This window comes from Salvelinus sp. IW2-2015, linkage group LG37, assembly GCF_002910315.2.
Source record: "Salvelinus sp. IW2-2015 linkage group LG37, ASM291031v2, whole genome shotgun sequence".
NCBI classification, from domain to species: domain Eukaryota; kingdom Metazoa; phylum Chordata; class Actinopteri; order Salmoniformes; family Salmonidae; genus Salvelinus; species Salvelinus sp. IW2-2015.
The window spans coordinates 6,264,287-6,285,269 of NC_036876.1; the positions used below are offsets into that span (position 1 = coordinate 6,264,287).

Here is a 20,983-nt window from a genome sequence, read left to right on the forward strand (position 1 = left end):
GACAGTTTTCTGGTCCAATCGGAGTGCCAATCTGTTGCATTTTTTTTTTACAAGGGCGATGATGAGGCTACTGTCTCTGGCTGCGTGTAGATTAATCCATATAGACTGTGCCACAAAATGAGTGACAAAACATTACAAAACCTGGCCAGATAATTTCAAGTCATCAGTCTCAAGCCAAAATCGAGTCTGGAGTCTTGAGGCTCCAAGTCCAAGTCAAGTCTCAAGTTATTTTATTTTCTATCAAGTCCAGTCTCAAGTCATCAAATGTGTGACTTGAGTCAGACTCAAATCCAAGTCATGTGACTCCAGTCCACAACTCTGGTTCAGAGCGTTGGACCAGTAACCGAAACATTGCTGGTTCGAATCTCTGAGCCGACTAGGTGAAGAATCTGTCGATGTGCCCTTGAGCATGGCATTACCCTAATTGCTCCTGTAAATCAGTCTGGGTAAGTGCTAAACGACTAAAATGTAAATGTAAAATGTAGCTCTATATCCATTCATCCATTTCCATCTAGACTGCATCATGTCTGTCTGTCTACTCTAACTAACCTACTTGACCTGGTATAGCTGATATCAAGGCCACTTATTGTAGAATCCCTAGTAGGTGGTAGGTAAATGAATGAGTGATGTCTCAGTGTTCTTCTTGGTAGAAGTCCTCCAAGAAACATTAGAGAGGGCCAAGAACCCCAGGGAGGACCTCCAGGGTGGAGTAGATTCTAGACTCAGACATTTCAGTCTAGCAACTCTAGAGCTCTCAGTCCAAATCAGGTTAGAATGTGGATAATCCAATGGATTATGCTTTTGGTCGAATGGTCAAAATTGTCAACAAATATGGTCAATATWACTTTTTTTTGCATTTTCATAGGCTTCTACCAACATAAAGACCCTCTTAAATGTTGTTTAAAAGAAGTTCCCAGCAGCCTATGTCCATAGGTGCAGCTGCGGTACTAAAAATGTGTTCCTGTACCCRAGAAAATGAAGCTAACTGAACTAAATGACTATCGCCCCTGGCACTCACTTCTGTCATCATGAAGTGCTTTGGGAGGCTAGTTAAGGATCATATCAGCTCCACCTTACCCGACACCCTAGACCAGGGATGGGCAACTCCAGTCCTGGAGGGCCTGATTGGTGTCACACTTCTTCTCCATCCCTAGCAAACACAGCTGATTAATCAAATTGCATTCTAAACTGAAGATCATGATTAGGGGATTATTGTGCAACTGCGTCCTGGACCTCCTGTCAGGACGACCTCAGGTGGTGAAGGTAGGCAACAACACCTCTGCCACGCTGATCCTCAACACGGGGGGCCCACAAGGGTGCATGCTCAGCCCCCTCCTGTACTCCCTGTTCACCCATGACTGCGTGGCCACAGACGTCTCCAATTCAATCATCAAGTTTGCTGATGACACAACAGTGGTAGGCCTGTTTACCAACAACGACGAGACAGCCTATAGGGAGGAGGTGAGGGCCCTGGTGGTTTGGTGCCAGGAAAATAACCTCTCCCTAAACGTCAACAAAATGAAGGAGCTGATCGTGAACTTCAGGAAACAGCAGCGAGAGCGCACCCCCATCGACATCGACGGTGCTGCAGTGGAGAGGGTGAAAAGCTTCAAGTTCCTCGGTATGAACTTACAAACTGAATTGGTCCATCCACACAGACAGTGTGGTGAAGAAGGCGCAAAAGTGTCTCTTCAACTTCAGAAGGCTGGAGAAATTCGTCTGAATTTAGTCACTGTTACTAGATGGCTACCATCCGATACTCTACCCTGCACCTAAGAGACTGCTGACCTATGTACATAGTCATTGAAAACTCGTCAATGTAATAAGGTTTTCATAATGTGTTACCCACTTCAAATGTACCCTTGACTTTCACATACTGTTGCGTTATAGCCTTATTCTAAAAAAGATGAAATAAAAAATGTTCCTCATCAATTTACACACAATACCCCATAATGACAAAGCGAAAACAGGTTTTTAGAAATGTATTGAAAATAAAAAACAGAAATACCTTATTTACGTAAGTATTCAAACTTGAAATTGAATTCAGGTGCATCCTGTTTCCATTGATCATCTTTGAGATGTTTCTACAACTTGATTGGAGTCCACCTGTGGTAAATTCTATTGATTGGACATGATTTGGAAAGGCACACACCGTTCTATATAAGGTCCCACAGTTGACAGTGCATGTCAGAGCAAAAACCAATCCATGAGGTCTAAGGAATTGGGATTGTGTTGAGGCTCAGACTTGGGGAAGGGTACCAAAACATTTCAGCAGCATTGAAGTTCCCCAAGAACACATTGGTCATTCTTAAATGGAAGAAGCTTGGAACAACCAAGACTCTTCCTTGAGCTGGCCACCTGGCCAAACTGAGCAATCAGGGGAGAAGGGCTTGGTCAGGGAGGTGACCAAGAACCCGATGGTCACTCTGACAGAGCTCCAGAGTTCCTCTGTGGAGATGGGAGAACCTTCCAGAAGGACAACCATCTCTGCAGCACTCCACCAATCAGGCCTTTATTGTAGAGTGACCAGACAGAAGCCACTTCTCAGTAAAAGGCACATGACAGCCTGCTTTGAGTTTGCCAAAAGGCACCTAAAGGACTCTCAGACCATGAGAAACAAGATTCTCTGGTCTGATGAAACCAAGATTGAACTCTCTTGCCTGAATGCCAAGCGTCATGTCTGGAGGAAACCTGGCACCATCCCTACGGCGAAGCATGTTGGTGGCAGCATCATGCTGTGGGGATGTTTTTCAGTGGCAGGGACTGGGAGACTAGTCAGGATCGAGGGAAAGATGAACGGAGCAAAGTACAGAGAGATCCTTGATGAAAACCTGCTCCAGAGCGCTCAGGACCTCAGACTGGGGCAAAGGTTCACCTTCTAACAGGACAACGACACTAAGCACACAGCCAAGACAATGCAGGAGTGGCTTCGGGACAAGTCTCTGAATGAGTGGACCAGCCAGAGCCCAGACTTGAACCTGATCGAACATCTCTGGAGAGACCTGAAAATAGCTGTGCAGCGACGCTTCCCATCCAACCTGACAGAGCTTGAGAAGATCTGCAGAGAAGAATGGGAGAAGCTCCCCAAATACAGGTGTGCCAAGCTTGTAGCGTCATACCCAAGAAGACTCGATGCTGTAATTGTTGCAAAATGTGCTACAACAAAGTACTGAGTAGAGGGTCTGAATACTTATGTAAATTTSATATGTTATTTTTATTTGTAATATATTTGCAAAAATTTCTAAAAACCTATTTCTGCTTTGTCATTATGGGGTATTGTGTGTAGATTGATGAGGGGAAAAAATGATTTAATACATTTTTTGACTGTAACGTAACAAAATGTGGACAAAGTCAAGGGGTCTGAATTCTTTCCGAATATATTGTATACTGTATTCTAGTCAAGGCTCATCCTATATAATAGCCTGGTCTCATAAACTAGATGTAACATAGTACATGTAAACCCAAGACACTCAAATGAGTSTGATATGTTACGTTTGCTATAGTTAATTAAGTAGGGTGGATGGTTGGGGTGGATGGGTAGATGTATAACACGATCGTCTAGCAACCCTAAGGTTACGAGTTCGAAACTCATCACGGACAACTTTAGCTAATTATCTAATGACTTTTCAACTACTTACAACTTTGCAACTACTTAGCATGTTAGCTAACCCTTCCCCCAACCCTAAACTTAACCCTTTAACCTAACTCCTAAACTTAACCCCTAGCCCTTAGCCTAGCTAACATTAGCCATCTAGCTAACATTAGCCACTTACCCACCTAGTTAGAATTCATAATGTATCATAAGTTTTGCAAATTCGTAACATATAATACAAAATGGGTTATGGACATCAGCAAATAAATACATACAATACAAAAAGTTACGTATCATACTAAAAGGATCATCAAGGATTTACATACAGAAAAATACAAAATGCTCTGAGACGAGGTTGGATATAACTACTGCTGTACACACCCTTCCTATTCATATACTGTCCATACTGTCTATACACACGATTATATACAGTTGAAGTTGGAAGATTACATACATCTTAGCCAAATACATTTAAACTCAGTTTTTCACAATTCCTGACATTTAATCCTAGTAAAAATCCCTGTCTTAGGTCAGTTAGGATCACCACTTTATTTTAAGAATGTGAAATGTCAGAATAATAGTAGAAAGAATGATTTTTCAGCTTTTATTTCTTTCATCACATTCCCAGTGGGTCAGAAGTTTAGTATTTGGTAGCATTGCCTTTAAATTGTTTAACTTGGGTCAAACGTTTCGGGTAGCCTTCCACAAGCTTCCCACAATAAGTTGGGTGAATTTTGTACCATTCCTCCTAACAGAGCTGGTTGTACCTGAGTCAGGTTTGTAGGCCTCCTTGCCGCACACGCTTTTTCAGTTCTGCCACACATTTTCTATGGGATTGAGGTCAGGGCTCTGTGATGGCCACTCCAATACCTTGATTTGTTGTCCTTAAGCATTTTGCCACAACTTTGGAAGTATGTTGGGGTCATTGTCCATTTGGAAGACCATTTGCGACCAAGCTTTAACTTCTGACTGATGTCTTGAGATGTCGCTTCAATAATCCACCATTTTCTTGCCTCATGATGCCATCTATTTTGTGAAGTGCACCAGTCCCTCCTGCAGCAAAGCACCCCACAACATGATGCTGCCACCCCTGTGCTTACAGTTGGGATGGTGTTCTTCGGCTTGCAAGCCTCCCCTTTTTCCTCCAAACATAACGATGGTCATTATGGCAAAACAGTTCTATTTTTGTTTCATCAGACCAGAGGACATTTCTCCAAAAAGCACGATCTTTGTCCATGTGCAGTTGCAAAACGTAGTCTGGCTTTTTATGGCAGTTTTGGAGCAGTGACTTCTTCCTTGCTGAGGGCCTTTCAGGTTATGTCGATTATAGGACTAGTTTTACTATGGATATAGATACTTTTGTAACTGTTTCCTCCAGCATCTTCACATGGTCCTTTGTTGTTTTTTCTGGGATTGATTTGCACTTTTCACACAAAGTACGTTCATTCTATGAGACAGAACGCGTCTCCTTCCTGAGCGGTATGACGGGCTGTGTGGTCCATGGTGTTTAGACTTGCGTACTATTGTTTGTCAGATGAATGTGGTACCTTCAGGCGTTTGGAAATTGCTCCCAAGGTTGAACGACTTGTGGAGGTATACACATTTTTTGAGGTCTTGGCTGATTTCTTTTGATTTTCCCATGATGTCAAGCAAAGATGCACTGAGTTTGAAGGTAGGCCTTGAAATACATCCACAGGTAACCTCCTATTGACTCAAATTTATGTCAATTAGCCTATCAGAAGCTTTAAAGCATGAATACATTTTTTGGAATTTTCCAAGCTGTTTAAAGGCACAGTCAAATTAGTGTATGTAAACTTCTTGACCCACTGGAATTGTGATACAGTGATTTATAAGTGAAATAATCCGTCTGTAAACAATTGTTGGAAAAATTACTTGTGTCATGCACAAAGTAGATGTCCTAACCGACTTGCCAAAACTATAGTTTGTTAACAAGAAATTTGTGGAGTGGTTGAAAACTAGTTTTAATGACTCCAACCTAAGTGTATGTAAACTTCCCACTTCAACTGTACATACTGTACAGTACATATATATTTATATTCCGAACGCTGACATTGGTCTTTCTGATATTTCTTAATTTCTTGATTTTTATTTGGGGGATTTGTGTGTATTGTTAGGTACACTGACTGCAGTGTTGGAGCTAGAAACATAAGCATTTTGCTGCACCTACGATAGCATCTGCAAAATACATTATGTGTACCCGATCAATACATTTTTATTTGATTTTAATTCCGATTCTAAGAATCTGAATCCAGATATATTTTCTGAGTCTGAAGTTCCAAGAGAGGGATGTTCCATTTTGGATGTTCTTAAGCTGGCTCAACAAAATGAAAGGAGCATTCCCAAATCTATTTTGACAAATTTGGCCATAGGTGATCACAGACTGTGTTTGTGAGATTACAGAGTTGGTGACATCACTGAATAGAGAGATACATTTTGCCCAAAAATAAATGTAGGCYCTATTGTCCTTTCCATTTTAATTGGCTATCAAATTAAAATGAATGTGTTATTTGGTTTATTTTTCTTTGTGAAATGTGAGGTGACCATGCGTAGGATTTTTTAAATTAGCCTATCCTACATTTTAAAATACATATAGGCCTATTGACCTTTTGTCTGACAAACACATGTAATGCATGATGTGCTCATGATCCTCCACGCTTTCCCCCCTTTTTTTTATTGCAGAAAAAACAGTATACATGCAAGAAGTATACAAACAGACAATGATAACATATGCTAGGGGGCACAACACATTTCAGATTATACAAAAACATTCAAAGAAACACATATATTGATTGTTTTAACAGCTTTCTTATTAGAATAATGTTGAATGGTCTTAATGTTCTGCTCGAATTCCTTATAGAAAACACGGAAGAGTGTTTTTTTATTTGTGAATTTACATTTATGAATATGACATTTTGCCATTAGCACAATTAGTTTGATGAGGTAAAATAGTTTCTCTTTATCCTTATTATGGTTAAGGAAACCGAGCAGCACATTCTCCCATAATAGACAAAAGTCATCAAGAATATTAACAATTATAAAACTATGAATATCTTTCCATAACTCTTTTACATGTAAACAATGTCAAAATAAATGCAAAACTGTTTCTGGATGCTCAACACAAAAAGTAGAGTTAATGTTAATGTCTTTTTTGAGTTTCTTCAGGTAATGATTCGCAGGGTAATTCTTATGGATCATTCTGAAAGAGACCTCTTTGACCTTGTTAACAAGCAGATATTTGTGTGGTAATAACCAGACTTTTTCTCCAACAGATATTATTGACAAATGTATTCCAGCAAGTTGTGACATAAGGAATGGGTACAATATCCCTTTGAAAAAAACATGTATAGATCTGTTGTTCTGAGGGAGCAAGGGGCAACACATGTATCCTATTGGTGAGTCAACTGGATTAAGCGAGGGTAGGTGAGAAGAAGGTGAGGTCTGGTTACACATCTAAACAACATGAGAGTTCCAGATGGAATAGCGTCAAAGACAATGGCGAACTCTCTATGTGTAACAGGGATATTGTAACGAGATAAATATTCCCCATAATTGAGTAACAATCCTTCTGCATTAAAAAGTTGACTCACCAGCAGGATATGATTATTGAACCAGTTCTTAAAAAAGAAAGACTTGTTTCTTTACAAAATATCCTTATTGTTCCAAATGAAATACATATCCGGGGAAAAATTATGTTTATATTTTAACGACCACGCTATGAATACTTTTTTGTAGGAATCTTATCAATGTTATAGTTACAGGTATATTTCACTGGTCACCCCCAAAGCCAATTGCTCCTTTGGCCGCCTTTCCTTCCAGTTCTCTGCTGCCAATGACTGGAATGAATTGGCAATAATAACTGAAGCTGTAGACTCATATCTCCCTCACTAATTTTAAGCATCAGCTGTCAGAGCAGCTCACAGATCACTACACCTGTACATAGCCCATCTGTAAATAGCCCATCCAACTACCTCATCCCCATACTGTTTTTTTGTTGTTGTTCCTTTGCTCCCCAGTATCTCTACTTGCACATTTATCTTCTGCACATCTATCACTCCAGTATTTAATTGCTAAATTGTAATTTATTCGCCACTATGGCCTATTTATTGCCTTACCTCCCTTATCTTACCTCATTTGCACACACTGTATATAGATTTTTTTCTATCCGTTATTGACTGTATGTTTGTTTATTCCATGTGTAAATGTGTTGTTGTTTGTCTTTGCTTTATCTGGCCAGGTCCAGTTGTAAACGAGAACTTGTTGTCAACTAGCCACCTGGTTAAATAAAGATAACCCCCCCAAAAAAACTAAGTAACATAAAATTGAATTTGGATTATTTAATACATGTTTAGCCCACTTTATTCTTAAATGTATTATTCAAAGTAGGACCATCTACAAATTTGAGACACCATATTCATATGTGTTCATACGACAGATTTCCAAAATATAATCTGTACAATTTTTCCCAAGATAAGTTGAAAAGCATCTGATCAACCGCTTTACCTATTTTGTTGTCAAGATGTAGGGACTGGGCTGCATAGTAAGTCTGGAGATAATGATCCTCCAGCAGTTCACGATCACTAGGCTAGGCCTGTGACAACACGGGATCCATGAGAAAGTTAGTTACTGAATCTAGACCACATATGTCAGAGTCAAGGCCCGCGGGCCACATCCGGCCGCGAGAAGGTTTTTACGGCCCTGGGATGATCTTGATTTATTATTAGAACGGCCCGCAGACCGCAGCAAGCCGGCAGCCCGCAGATCTTTTACACGCACCAATACTACATTTCCACTGCAACGGTGACGCACGAGCAGTAGGGGCTGCTTCATTTCAATATTTATTGGCACAGCAGTCGTCAGCATCACAGTAAAATTAACTTTCAGATACCCATCAAAATGGAAAAACGGAAGGTGGACACTGAGAACCGGGGGTTTCAAAAACAGGTGGGAGTCGGAGTATATGTTCACGGAGGTAGCTGGAAAACCTGTGTGTCTTCTGTGTGGAGAAAGTGTGGCGGTACTGAAAGAGTATAATCTGAGACGACATTATGAAACGAAACACGCGGACAAAAACAAGAATATGGACATGGAACAAAGGCTACAAAAGGCAGAGGAATTAAAACGAGGCCTCAAATCTCGACAGGCTCTGTTCAAAAAGCCAAATCACAAGGCCAGGCTGCTGTCAAGGCCAGTTTTATTTTGGCAGAAGAGATCGCTAAATCAGCCCGGCCATTTACGGAGGGGGATTTCATCAAAAACTGCATGATTAAAGTTTGTGACGAAGTTTGCCCAGAAAAAAGGCAACTCTTTTTAAATGTGAGTCTGAGCAGAAACACCATTGCCGAGAGAGTAGACCAGTTGTCCATCAATCTAAAAGAGCAGCTTGTGAAAAAGGGAAAGATTTCATTGCATATTCCTTGGCTGTGGATGAGAGCACCGACATTTCTGACATTGCCCAGTTGTCAATTTTCATCCGCGGAGTGGACTCCAGCCTAAGCGTGACAGAGGAGTTTTTGGCTTTACGTCCTATGCATGGCACAACTACGGGGCATGATTTGTATGAAGAGGTGTCAAGATGTGTAAATGAGATGGAGCTGCCTTGGGAAAAACTCGTGGGTTTGACAACCGACGGAGCACCTGCGATGTGTGGACACAGGAGCGGACTGGTGGCGAAGATACGGAAAAGATGAAAGAGGAAACGCACAGGTGAGCTGACAGCTTATCATTGTATCATACACCAGGAAGCGTTGTGCGGTAAAGCCTTGAAAATGGAGCATGTAATGAGCATCATCACGCGCACAGTTAACTTTATCAGAGCCAAAGGTTTGAATCACCGCCAGTTCAAGGCATTTCTGACGGAGTTAGAAACGGAGCATGGTGATTTGCCTTATCACACAGAGGTGCGATGGCTAAGCCAGGGAAAGGTGCTTCAAAGATGTTTCGAGCTTCGTGAGGAGATTTGTCTGTTCTTGGACAGCAAAGGGAAAGACACAACACAACTCCGAGACGAAATGTTTCTGTGTGAAATGGCTTTTCTGTGTGACATTACGAGTCATCTGAATGCAATGAACTTGCAGCTGCAGGGTCGGGATCATGTCATCTCTGATATGTACAGTACAGTGAAGGCATTTAAAACCAAACTGACTCTGTGGGAGACGCAGATGCGGAAAGAAAATTTGAGCCACTTTCCCAGCTGCCAGACCATGAAAGAGAAGCTCTCTACCAGTGCGTTCCGAGCGCACAGTTGGTGATAAAATAGGTATGCTTGCCGCTGACTTTCGACGCCGATTTGCTGACTTTGAAGCACAAAAAAGCAGGTTGGAACTGCTCGGTAACCCATTTGCTGTTGAGTGGAAAGCTCACCACCAAACCTCAAATGGAGTTGATTGACTCCAATGCAATGATGCACTGAGGGCAAAATATGCGGCAGTGGGTGCTGCGGAGTTCGCCGTTTCCTCCCGACACAATGCCCCAGCTGCGCATCCAGGCTGCTCAAACGTTGTCTATGTTTGGCAGCACATACCTGTGTGAACAACTGTTTTCTTTGATGAACCTGAACAAAACATCACACAGAAGTCGACTCTGCTGAACACCTCCACTCAATTCTGAGGATTTCCTCAGCTCAGAGCCTTACCCCGAACATTGATGAACTTGTGGAAAAGATGGGACACCACCAAGTATCACCCTCAACCTCAAACAAGTGAACATTACTGTGCAATCACATATTTAGAGTTTTTACTCAGTTCAAGTTTAAAAGTTAAAGTTTAATATTTGTTTTCACTGCATGTTACTTTCTCCTTAAACAAAGTGTTGTTTTTGATTAATAGATTTTTGCACTTTATTTTATTGTATTTCAATCCAATTATATTTTAAAAATATTTCAGTTGAGTGGATGATAGAAAATTGCTATTATTGTTTTTTTCTTTGAAGTAAATTTAGCCCACTTTTGCTAAAATAGAAAATATAGGCTACTGATGGTGCCTTGAATACGGTTTCTTTCATTTAATGTTCATGTTATGGGGATTTTTAATATAAAGGAAATTTGTCTTTTGTGTCTGTTGAAAATTAAAGATTACTGACAGAGCCATAAGAAAATATTGCTTTATTTATCTGATCATATTGGAATATATTTGTTAGGTTTTCAGTAGGTTCAATTAGGTTCACTAGACTATATGCGTCATTTAAAAAATTTTCAATGAACATTCGAACAGTCCGGCCCTCGGCTTGTAGCTAAATTTTTTATTTGGCCCTCCGTCCATTTGACTTTGACACCCCTGATAGACCAAGGGTGTGTTCAGTACGTCTTGCAACGGAAACCGTTTATCGTTTAAGAAACAAAAGGAACGAAACGGGGAGGGGCCGAAAACGTTTTTTGCTTCAAAACGTTTTGCAACAGAATTGGCGTAATGAATACACCCCAATAGAAAGTAGGCCTAATTTTTATGAGCGAGTTTTATTCTACCCTATCTGGAAAAACACATGAAATAAATTAAATTGTTTAATTGCGCGTGTTTGTGTGCAACAAGTGTAGCGTTCTCTTCGTAGTAGGCTATTCGTGTAGCCCAGTCGCTGTAGATCAGCTATCTCTTCAAACAAACATCAAATTAGGCTAATGTTGTAATTTTCTCTGCATTAATCTCGCATGTTAAATTCAGTTTTAACTGCCCGTTTGATATTCCTAGACTGACGCTGCAGGATTTTTGTTGTTTAAATCCGAAAAATATTGTAATTCTCTGGGCATAAATACGTTTGCCTACTACTAACTACCCTACACATTTTCTTTGCCGCTGCAAAACTTGACAAAGCAATGTTTTTATCGTTTAGAAAGGTGCAATGCCATAGGCCTATACGATTTAGCATTGCATGTGATCTGGCTATTGACCCAAATAGCCTAATTGTCGCTAGACTGTGAAATGTTTTTCGTTTGTAGATGAGTATGAAGACGAGAAGACAAGGCTTCTGGATTTTAAGAGGTAGGACATCCTCATTCTAGCCTATTCTTCATAGCCTACAATACTTCCCAATCGCAGAAGTGTTATTGTTTTGATTGCGGAAGTTTAGTAGGCTAGAATTGCAACAATGTAGCGTTGCCATTGCTACAACATTGTATCTCTAGCGTGCTCGAGCTTTCAATTCCCGTTTGACAGTTCGCTCATATAAGTGTGCTATCATGATTAGGCAACTGATATCAAGTTGGCTAGCTGTTATAGTTTGTGTGTGAGTAGTGGTCTTACAATCCACCGTAAGACTTTAAAAAAATGTTTTTAATCACAGAATTATAAAGCCGCTGTGATTTAATTTTCCGGCCCACCAATCCTCGGATTTGAGTGTGCGCTCAGCCGGATTTAGGTTTAAATCAGGCCGGTGGAAGAAGGGACAGCAACTCAATTGCAGTAGAGTCGGCTCTGTCTGGTCATTCACTTATAGTGAACATAATAATGGGATGCACTTTATATACATGTTTGTTTAGGAAGATATAAGGTATAGATGCTAATGATGATCATCATAAAGGGCTGTCATGGTCAAAGTTTTGTAAAGAATGTTGTTGCCTAATAATCAGACTGTAGGCCTAATCACAGTCCCATCCTTACAGCTGTAGCCTTTCCGTTGTTTTAATTTCTTTCACTGCCTTGTGTAATGTGTTGTTGTGAACCAGGTCCAGGTGCCAAAGCAGAGACACATATCATTACAGACGTTTCCTCTCTTGTTTTTGTCACTGCAACTTCATTTGGGATAATTTAGAGTTGAGTGTAAACATCAGAGACAATAACTATTGTAGTGGATAAAGACCCAGGGGTAATGCTGGAACAAGCCAAGGGTCTTGCACCTGTGAGATTTGTGTGTGTTTTTTGTTATGTGCCCGTGTGTGTGTTGGCTCACACTGTGGAACTGGTCTGTCTGTCCGCTGGAATTCCCCTTATGGTTGGGAATGGCTCTCTCTTCCTGCTTCTCAACTATGAGCCTATTATTAAACTGCTGTGTGTGAGTTGCCATAGGAAACCCAGATTGAAGCATCTCTTGGTTTCCACTCCAGTGGTTACCTGTGACATAAATATACACACCAGTGGTTACCTGTGACATAAATATACACACCAGTGGTTACCTGTGATATAAATATACACACCAGTGGAGGCTTTTCAGAGGAGGAAGGGGAGGACCCCACTCCTCAGTGATTTTCAGGAGGAAAAACAAATATGTAAAACATAAAAAAAATGTATCCTTTTAAAGATAAAACTATACTAAATATAATCAAGTCACCAAATAATTGATTAAACCATACTATTTTTCAAATGAGGTCTACAGTAGCCTCAACAGCACTCTGTAGGGTAGCACCATGGTGTATCCAGAGGACAGGTGGTTTCCGTCTTCCCCGTGGTACATTGACTTCAATACAAAACATAGGAGGCTCATGGTTCTCACCCCATTCTATGTACTTACACAGTAACTGACAACTCCCGGAGGATGTCTTCCAACCTATCAGAGCTCTTGCAGCATGAACTGACATGTTGTCCACCCAATCAAAGAATCAGAGAATGAATCTAGTACTGAAAGCATAAGACACAGCTAGCTAGCACTGCAGTGCATACAATGTGGTGAGTAGTTGACTCAAAGAGAAAGACAATAGTTGAACAGTTTTGAACAAATTCATTTCTTCCAAAATGAAGGAGAAGCAAGATGGAGAGATTTCATATTTCTTTTCAGTTTCACTTAGCTAGCAAATGCAGCTAGCTAGTTTAGCCTACTCAAACACCCTGCTCAAACAGAGGGATGCTATGTTAGCTAGCTGGCTATGACTATCCAACACAACACTGGAACTCTTCCAAGTCAAGGTAAGCTTTTGGTTTTACTAATGTATTGCCACCAGGGCCCGCCGGTGTAAGTGCTAAACTGCTTATTGACTGCACACTGTAGCGTTACTGCATGATTGTAGCAGGTTTACTAACACTAGTTAGCTATGTTGACTATGACGTTACTTTAACTAATATTGTGCCAAAGATGTAGGCTGTGTGTAGCAGTTTTGATAAGGTTTGGCTTGGAAAGTGTTTTTTCGCCTGGTCACATAGCTGATGTGTTGTGCATTGACGTCCACAAGTGTTTACGCGTGATCAAGGGTGTATTCATTCCGCCGATTCTGTGGAAAAACATTTAATGGAACAAAATGAGGATAAACATACCTGAATTTGTCCAATGGAGACTCGTTTGCGACTATTGAACTAATGATCACACCCTATGCCAGCAAATTTTTCTCTTGACCTGTGTGCACATACCTTGTAAACTTTAATTGATAGGCTAGGTTGTAGCAACCTCATGATGGGTATAGGGAAAATTTGAGTATCATGTAGTAGCCTAAACCTATCGCTGTTATATGAAAGACAGTCATCCAATATGGTGTAATAGAAATAAGAATATAATTCTTCTGCTGTCGTCCTAAATACAGGAATATAATTGTTCTGCTATAGTTTTACAATATAACAGTTTAATCACAACATCCTTCTTTTCAGAACCCTGACATGTCCGGTCCCACCTGGCTGCCGCCAAGGACTCTGGGTAGCCCAGAGAGAACTGTTCCTCAATTGTCCCACTCCGGGCCAGCCATGTACAGACAGCCGCCCATGAAGGTCTCCTCGGACCCCCGGCCCAAGTATGGGGTCTATGACCAGAAAGGAGGTGGAGGAGGAATGGCCACTAGGTACATGGCTACTGGACCCACAGGTAGGAACATGGTGGTGGTGGGCCTTACGTTACACTGGTCTTGAGTCTTGTGCTAAACCTTGGTAGAATGAAAACCTGTGATAAACTGTTGTCAATAACGAAAGTTAAACGTCAGTTAAAACATAGCTCAAGCCTTGAAGTAGAAGAGAGTTAGAACTGATAAAAGATTGAGTACACCAACGCTTTGGTGATTAGAACTGGCACTATATTGATGAAAACAATTTGATTATGTGTCAATGTAAAGTGTGTACATTATGGTTATTATGGTCTTGTTTGTAAATGTAAAGTGTACCGTGTCATATTTGTTGTAAAGGTGGACCCATGCAGCACCAAGAGGACCCAGGGTTTCACCCTAAATCTAACGACCACTACTACCAACCACCTCCCCACGGGCTCAAAGAAGACCGGTCCTGGAACCCTCACATGGACAGCTATGAGCTAATGGTAGGTGGGACATAATTGTTTTTGTAGCCTGGAATCCACACTGATTATTGCTCCATTTCGCCACGATGTTCAGTGTGGTTTCCAGACTAAGATTAGTGAGGTTTTCAACCTGATTGCATGTCGATAGGCTAGTTACGATTGTTGTAATGTCATGGAGCATGACATTGCTCAAATCCAATATTCAAATAAACAAGTAATGAGACTATATTTGCTCTATCTTTCTCCTGTTGTGAAATGTTATAAAGGCATGTGACTGTGTGTGTGATCCTGCTCTGTGATTTCAGCATCGTGGACCTGAGAAGCCAAGTGTACACCACTCCAACCTCGATGCAGAGATTGACTCTCTCACCTGCATGCTGGCCGATCTGGACAGCCATCCACAGAACAGCACACAGGTAGGTTACCTGACTGACTACATATGAGGAATAAGTTATTCCCCAGAAACGTAGTACACAAACGTATAACTGACCAATTAAAAAAAAAAAAAATCATATCTGGCTGAAAGTGTATCACTGGTTCTTCTGGATATTTACGCCTGAGTTTTTGTTAGTCCTTCATTTTAAATAAAAAGGGCAAAAAAATGATTTATGTTTCCTTTCCATTCCTTTGCAGCTGTACGATAACGTGCCTTACAACAAACACATCTCAGGGGACCGCTACAAACCCTCAACCCAGCCAGGAGCACTCTCTCAGGGCAGGCCGTCCATGGGTTACCCCCCCCACCCCCAGACCCAGTACCATCCAGCACCCCCTTACCCCAGTGATCCCCACCAGGTTCCCCAGTACTCCCCCCAGCCAGACTACACCTATGCCCAGGTGTCCAAACCCTACCCCCAGCCTGTCCCTGCCTCCTATACCACCTCTTCTACCCCTACTGGCCCGAGGTTCAGCGTCCAGGTCAAAACAGCCCAGCCTGTCACCTACTCCCAAACTGGTAGACAAGCCGAGCAGGCTTACACCCCTCCTCCGCCCCACCAGCACTCCTCGCGCCCCCCACCCCAGAACCAGACGGGCCCCCAGGGCTGGTACCCTCCTCATCCCGCATCCCAAGCCCAGGAGCTGCACTCTGATGGGGGCTACAAGGAGATCCCCGGGGGGTCTAGAGGGCGAGGGAACCAGGGCCCCACGCCCAAGAGAGGCCCGGAGAATCCCCAATCAGGGTCAAGAGAGGCCCCAAGTCCCGCCTATCAGCCCAGCCAGGTGAGTGTCTGTCTAGAGTTCAGAGGTCATCTACTCTACAGCATGCTCTGCTGCTTCTAAAGTATGGTCCTTTTTGAGTACTTGTATCCTCAGTCTCTTGGTTTCACTGATCTGAATGGGAAATAATGAATAATGAATCATATTTGTCCATTAGGGGTCAGCAGCTCCGAGGCAAGAGGAGGAATTGGACCGGCTCACTAAGAAGTTGGTGTATGACATGAATCACCCACCTACAGAGGAATACTTTGGTACTTCCCTATGTCCTTTGTGTTGACTGGACTGTTATTTACATYTTAATTTCCCCTTGGGCTACAAAGTTCATTTAAATTTAACACAAGATGTTCCTTCTGAGTAAAAATCTCTTATCTTCCTAGTCTCATCTTTTCTCCTTTCCCTCCATACTATCAGGTCGCTGTGCGCGTTGCGGTGACAATGTGCTTGGCGACGGCAGTGGCTGTATCGCCATGGAGCAGGTGTTCCACGTGGAGTGTTTCACCTGCATCACCTGCCACGCCCGTCTCCGGGGGCAACCCTTCTACGCCCTGGACAAGAAGAGCTACTGTGAAAGCTGTTACATTGTGAGTTGCTATCACTTTTTGTATTGAGAATCCCTTCTCCATCTCTTTTTGTTCTAAATTCTTTAGCAGTATTCCCTGAATTCATCAGTTGATCTCTCCATCCATCTTTGTCTCTTTCTCACCGTCTTTCTCCATATATATTGGATTCTCACTAGTGCTGACCCATTAGTGCTTTTTGAGGTCATTTCGGTTCGATTATAATTAAAAAATAATAATAATGCATTGTGGGTTGAATGCTGCAAAACAGAATATAACTATTTATAACAGTCAGATGGTAGTGACTGCCCATCACTTATTAAGCATAATTTATTCACATTACTTTACTTGAATAAAATATTTCAGTTGTTGTGAGCTGAAGCGCAGATGGGTCATGCAGCAAGACAATGATCCAAAACACACAATCAAGTCTACATGAAAATGGCTAAATAGCGACACAGTTTTGGAATGGCCTAGTCAAAGTCCAGACCTAATCCCAATTGAGATGTTGTGGCAGGATTTAAAATGAGCAGTTCAGCCCTGTAGAGCTGCTGCCTGACAAAATCACTATTTTAGTAGTACTTCAAAGTAAATAAGGCATACTTTTATGACTGCTGAATACCAACTATCAATCACTTTTATATCATGTATTTTTAGGTAGCGATACCTCTCGAAGCAACTGCTCTCTACCACGTTTTCTGCGCTAAACTATGTAAAACAGGGGTGTCAAACTCATTCCACGGAGGGCCAAGTGTCTCCGGGTTTACATTTTTTCCTTTCAATTAAGACCTAGACAACCAGGTGAGGGGACTTCCTTACTAATTAGTGAGCTTAATTCATCAATCAAGTACAAGGGTGGCGCGAAAAGCGTCAGACACTCGGCCCTCTGTGGAATATTGGCCAGTTGGATACAACAACTCCCCAGTGCATCGCAAAGTTCGGACTTGATCTGATTTATCTCTAGAGAAACTGCTCAATATACGCTTTGAGCTCACAGAACAAAAAACATTTCCAATAATTGAACCGACGTCGCTCAGTTAGCTGTTTGAAAAACAAAAATTAACCAACATTTTGGTTAATTGCTTGGCACCAATATCTCACACATGCACACACAACTATTTTGTCTGAACCTGTGCTGCCCCTCTCAGAGTACCCTAGAGCGCTGCTCTAAGTGCTCCAAACCCATCTTGGACCGTATCCTGCGGGCCATGGGAAAGGCCTACCACCCGCGCTGCTTCAACTGTGTGGTGTGTGGCTGCTGCCTGGACGGGGTTCCCTTCACCGTGGACGCCACCTCCCAGATTCACTGCATAGATGACTTCCACAGGTCAGCAGCTCAACAAACGGAATATCTCCGGGCCAGATACTACCTGTACTTTTTTAGACGAGCAATGAACTGGGACACTAGCACAAGTCTCCCATTGAACAATGAAACTTAGATTTACACTTTCATTTCTTGAGATAACGTTCAGCCATTGCTCCTTTTTTAAAACGTGATTCTACCTGACTGTGATGTTAGTGTTCCACCCTCTGAGTTTTAATGTTAGTGTTGACGCTTGTACGTCCTGTTTCCTGTCCTAAACAGGAAGTTTGCTCCCCGCTGCTCAGTGTGTGGCCAGGCCATCATGCCCGAACCGGGACAGGAGGAGACCGTCAGGATAGTGGCGCTGGACCGCAGCTTCCACGTCAACTGCTACGTGTGTGAGGTGAGTGCGTGTCCTTGTTAGTAAAATACTTCGCTCAAGTTGAATGACGTTTGGCAGGATGTCACATCAGATGTACAAAGGCCATTCAGTTGAACCCAATCAGTGTTCGTGGATTTACCCTGTGTTTTCTCTGTCCAGGAGTGTGGTCTGCTCCTGTCCTCCGAGGGCGAGGGGCGAGGCTGTTATCCCCTGGACGGTCACATCCTGTGTAAGGGCTGCAGCGCCCGCCGCATCCAGGACCTCTCCGCCAAAATCTCCACTGACTGCTAACCATCTAGGGGACGTCACCTCTGACCCCGCAATCCTTCCTTTACTGTCACCTGCTCTGAGGTAGAAGTTGCCCTAACGAATATATCTGAGACCAGTTTCACCCCTCTCCAAATCATAACCTTAACCACAAGGGGGGAAATGTTAAACTAAGGGCAACTTCGTCCTACTCTACTTTTTCATACTCTTATAGTCAATCTTCGTTCTTCAGATGCCCAAAGCTGTAGAATCGGTAGTACCACGTAACCTCAAACTGTCTCTTCAATATGATGCCGTTATTTAATTTCACTTGACTAGGTTTATTGATACATAATTACAGGTTAAAGACAGGGTATTGTAACATGGATTGACAACAAGTTCCACCACTATTCCCTAATCCTTGTCCTCTGGTTTATACTAGCTATCACCTATCCTCTATATTGTATCCTGTACCGCTACTCCCTATCCACTACACCCTATCCCTTACCCTTCAGCGCATACCAGTATTGTATAGAGCCTCTGACCTGCAGGCAGCAGGGGCTGCACTAACCCCCCTCCCCCACCCTCCCCCACTGCTTATGTCACACTAATCCTGCATGTCCTACACTATGTCTTACGCTCTATCCTGCCAGACATAGAGGGGACATGGAAGGAGCTCTATAATGGCAAATAATGATTGATGGATATTGATGATCATGATGATAAGTAGGAAAATTAGGTGGTGATGATGACCATCTAACCAGTCCAGATAATGGAACATATATATTTTTTGTATGCCACTAAAGTCAATAAWAACGCTGAACTGCCTCGCATGAAAAAACGCACATATGCAAATGATATCTGTGACGGAGCATATGTTGCAAGTTGATTTGGTTATGGAGTGAATGGGTGTGCATACGTTTCATAGGAGAGGAAGTAGCTGTAGCTGGATTGATTTGTGAGTAGAATAAAGGACAAAGAAAGATTAGGTAGTCATAAAAAAGCAGATCGCTGAAGTCAATGCTGTGACCCTATTTAATGTTGAAACAGTCCGTTTGTGTCAAGATGATAACTTGGCAGCTGACMAGTTTGCCTTGTCAAAACAGAACAGCGATTTGCATCATGATAATTGGTACTGCATTTCCCGAGAATGTTACTTGTAAGCCAGCCAAAACTCCAGACCACATCTTCAAAATTTGAATGCGCTTTTTATTATTATATAATTTCTCTTTTTAACATTTGTGTTGATTTATACTTGACTGTTACAATGGKGAAGAAGGTGCAATGAAGTCTAATGCTTGCAATTGTCTTACTGAGAAACCGGGATCTCATCCTCTTGTGTTCTTTATGGGTTTTTGTTTTAGCTTAGTCTTAGGAGTTTGATTTGTGTTGCTAATCCATATCCTCATGGCACTATCGGCCATGTTGAAGCATCTCTGAGACRTTGGAGTCCTTCTCACATTGTTTTGATGTAATTTGTCCTTGTGTTTCGCCGTCTTTAATTTGTTTTGCAACGTAAAAGTGGCTCATATGATTTTGAAAGCTTGAACACCTTTTTTAATTCATACGCCTTCAAAACCCAAATCTGTATTTGTGTCCGGAATCACAGTACTTGCTACTGTAGTTGATCCTTTTCCCTCAGTATTGGTCTCTGAGCACAAAGATATGAAGATCTCTGTGTGAGCCCTGTGAGTTGCATTTTCCACTTTTGYGTATTTATTTCAACTCCTGTTATACACTCATTGTTTCTAAGTCMGTGTTTATGGTCGTCACTGCGTGTAAATGTTTTATGTTCCAGTGTCATATTGATAAGTACAAGAGAACGGCAATGAAATGCTCTAGAAATATTACCTATGATGACATGTTCTTTCTGTTTTTTTTTTTTTTACCATCTCACTCTTTCCCTTCAGTGCAGTCTCGTGGTACAATCGTTCAAATGTGTGGCCTTGATGGCCAACATGTTTTGTTGGCAAGTGTAATCGGTGGTTTAAAGCCATTGTTGTATTGCAGAATAATCGATCTGTCCAYATGAGGAATACAAGCTGAGAATGCTTTTGTACTGAGCAGGTGGTTTGTACAATGTGGCTCAAGTTTGAAGTAGATGTGTGAGTGGGTGTGTGTGCATTTGCTTTTTTCCCCCTAATGCCGATTGTAGTTCATAATCGATACAATAAACCATCCCTATTTTTCAGCAAACTACACCTTGTCATCTTTTCATATACCCCTGTACTAGACCCTAACCTAAAACCTTTTCAGTGTTATAGATGGGTTAGCTGACAACATCACAAAAACGATGWGCASGCTTCCGTGCAGCAGAAGCCAGAGCGTTGTTGTGAATATGGATGGCTGCTAGCAAGAATGTAAAGAAACTGCCATGTGGGAAGTGGCTTGTTTTCGATGCCAATATTGCTAAAATTCGCTAGCTAGCTAACCAACAACTGTACTGATTGTATTTAAGAGACAAGTACTCATTATGCAAATGTATTTGTTTTCAATAAACATTGGAGGCGAAATATAGCTTACATGTCAAC

The 20,983-nt window shown here is 41.9% G+C and overlaps 1 protein-coding gene across 3 annotated transcripts; it reads left to right on the forward strand.

Annotated features, from left to right (window-relative positions):
• Positions 1 to 11,006: 11,006 nt before the first annotated feature.
• Positions 11,007 to 20,648, forward strand: trip6 (thyroid hormone receptor interactor 6). Of its 3 annotated transcripts, XM_070437939.1 has the most exons (11): positions 11,007 to 11,037; positions 11,541 to 11,583; positions 14,113 to 14,323; positions 14,637 to 14,767; positions 15,052 to 15,162; positions 15,380 to 15,967; positions 16,122 to 16,215; positions 16,376 to 16,545; positions 17,670 to 17,848; positions 18,107 to 18,227; positions 18,366 to 20,648. In XM_070437939.1, exons 3-11 carry the CDS (start codon positions 14,122 to 14,124, stop codon positions 18,495 to 18,497), a joined length of 1,728 nt encoding a protein of 575 aa, XP_070294040.1. In that variant the 5' UTR covers positions 11,007 to 11,037; positions 11,541 to 11,583; positions 14,113 to 14,121; the 3' UTR covers positions 18,498 to 20,648. The 3 variants fall into 3 exon arrangements, with proteins under 3 accessions (XP_070294040.1, XP_023837917.1, XP_070294041.1); XM_023982149.2 differs by lacking the exon at positions 11,007 to 11,037 and having other exon boundaries at positions 11,044 to 11,583; XM_070437940.1 differs by lacking the exons at positions 11,007 to 11,037; positions 11,541 to 11,583 and adding an exon at positions 11,596 to 13,440.
• Positions 20,649 to 20,983: the final 335 nt, after the last annotated feature.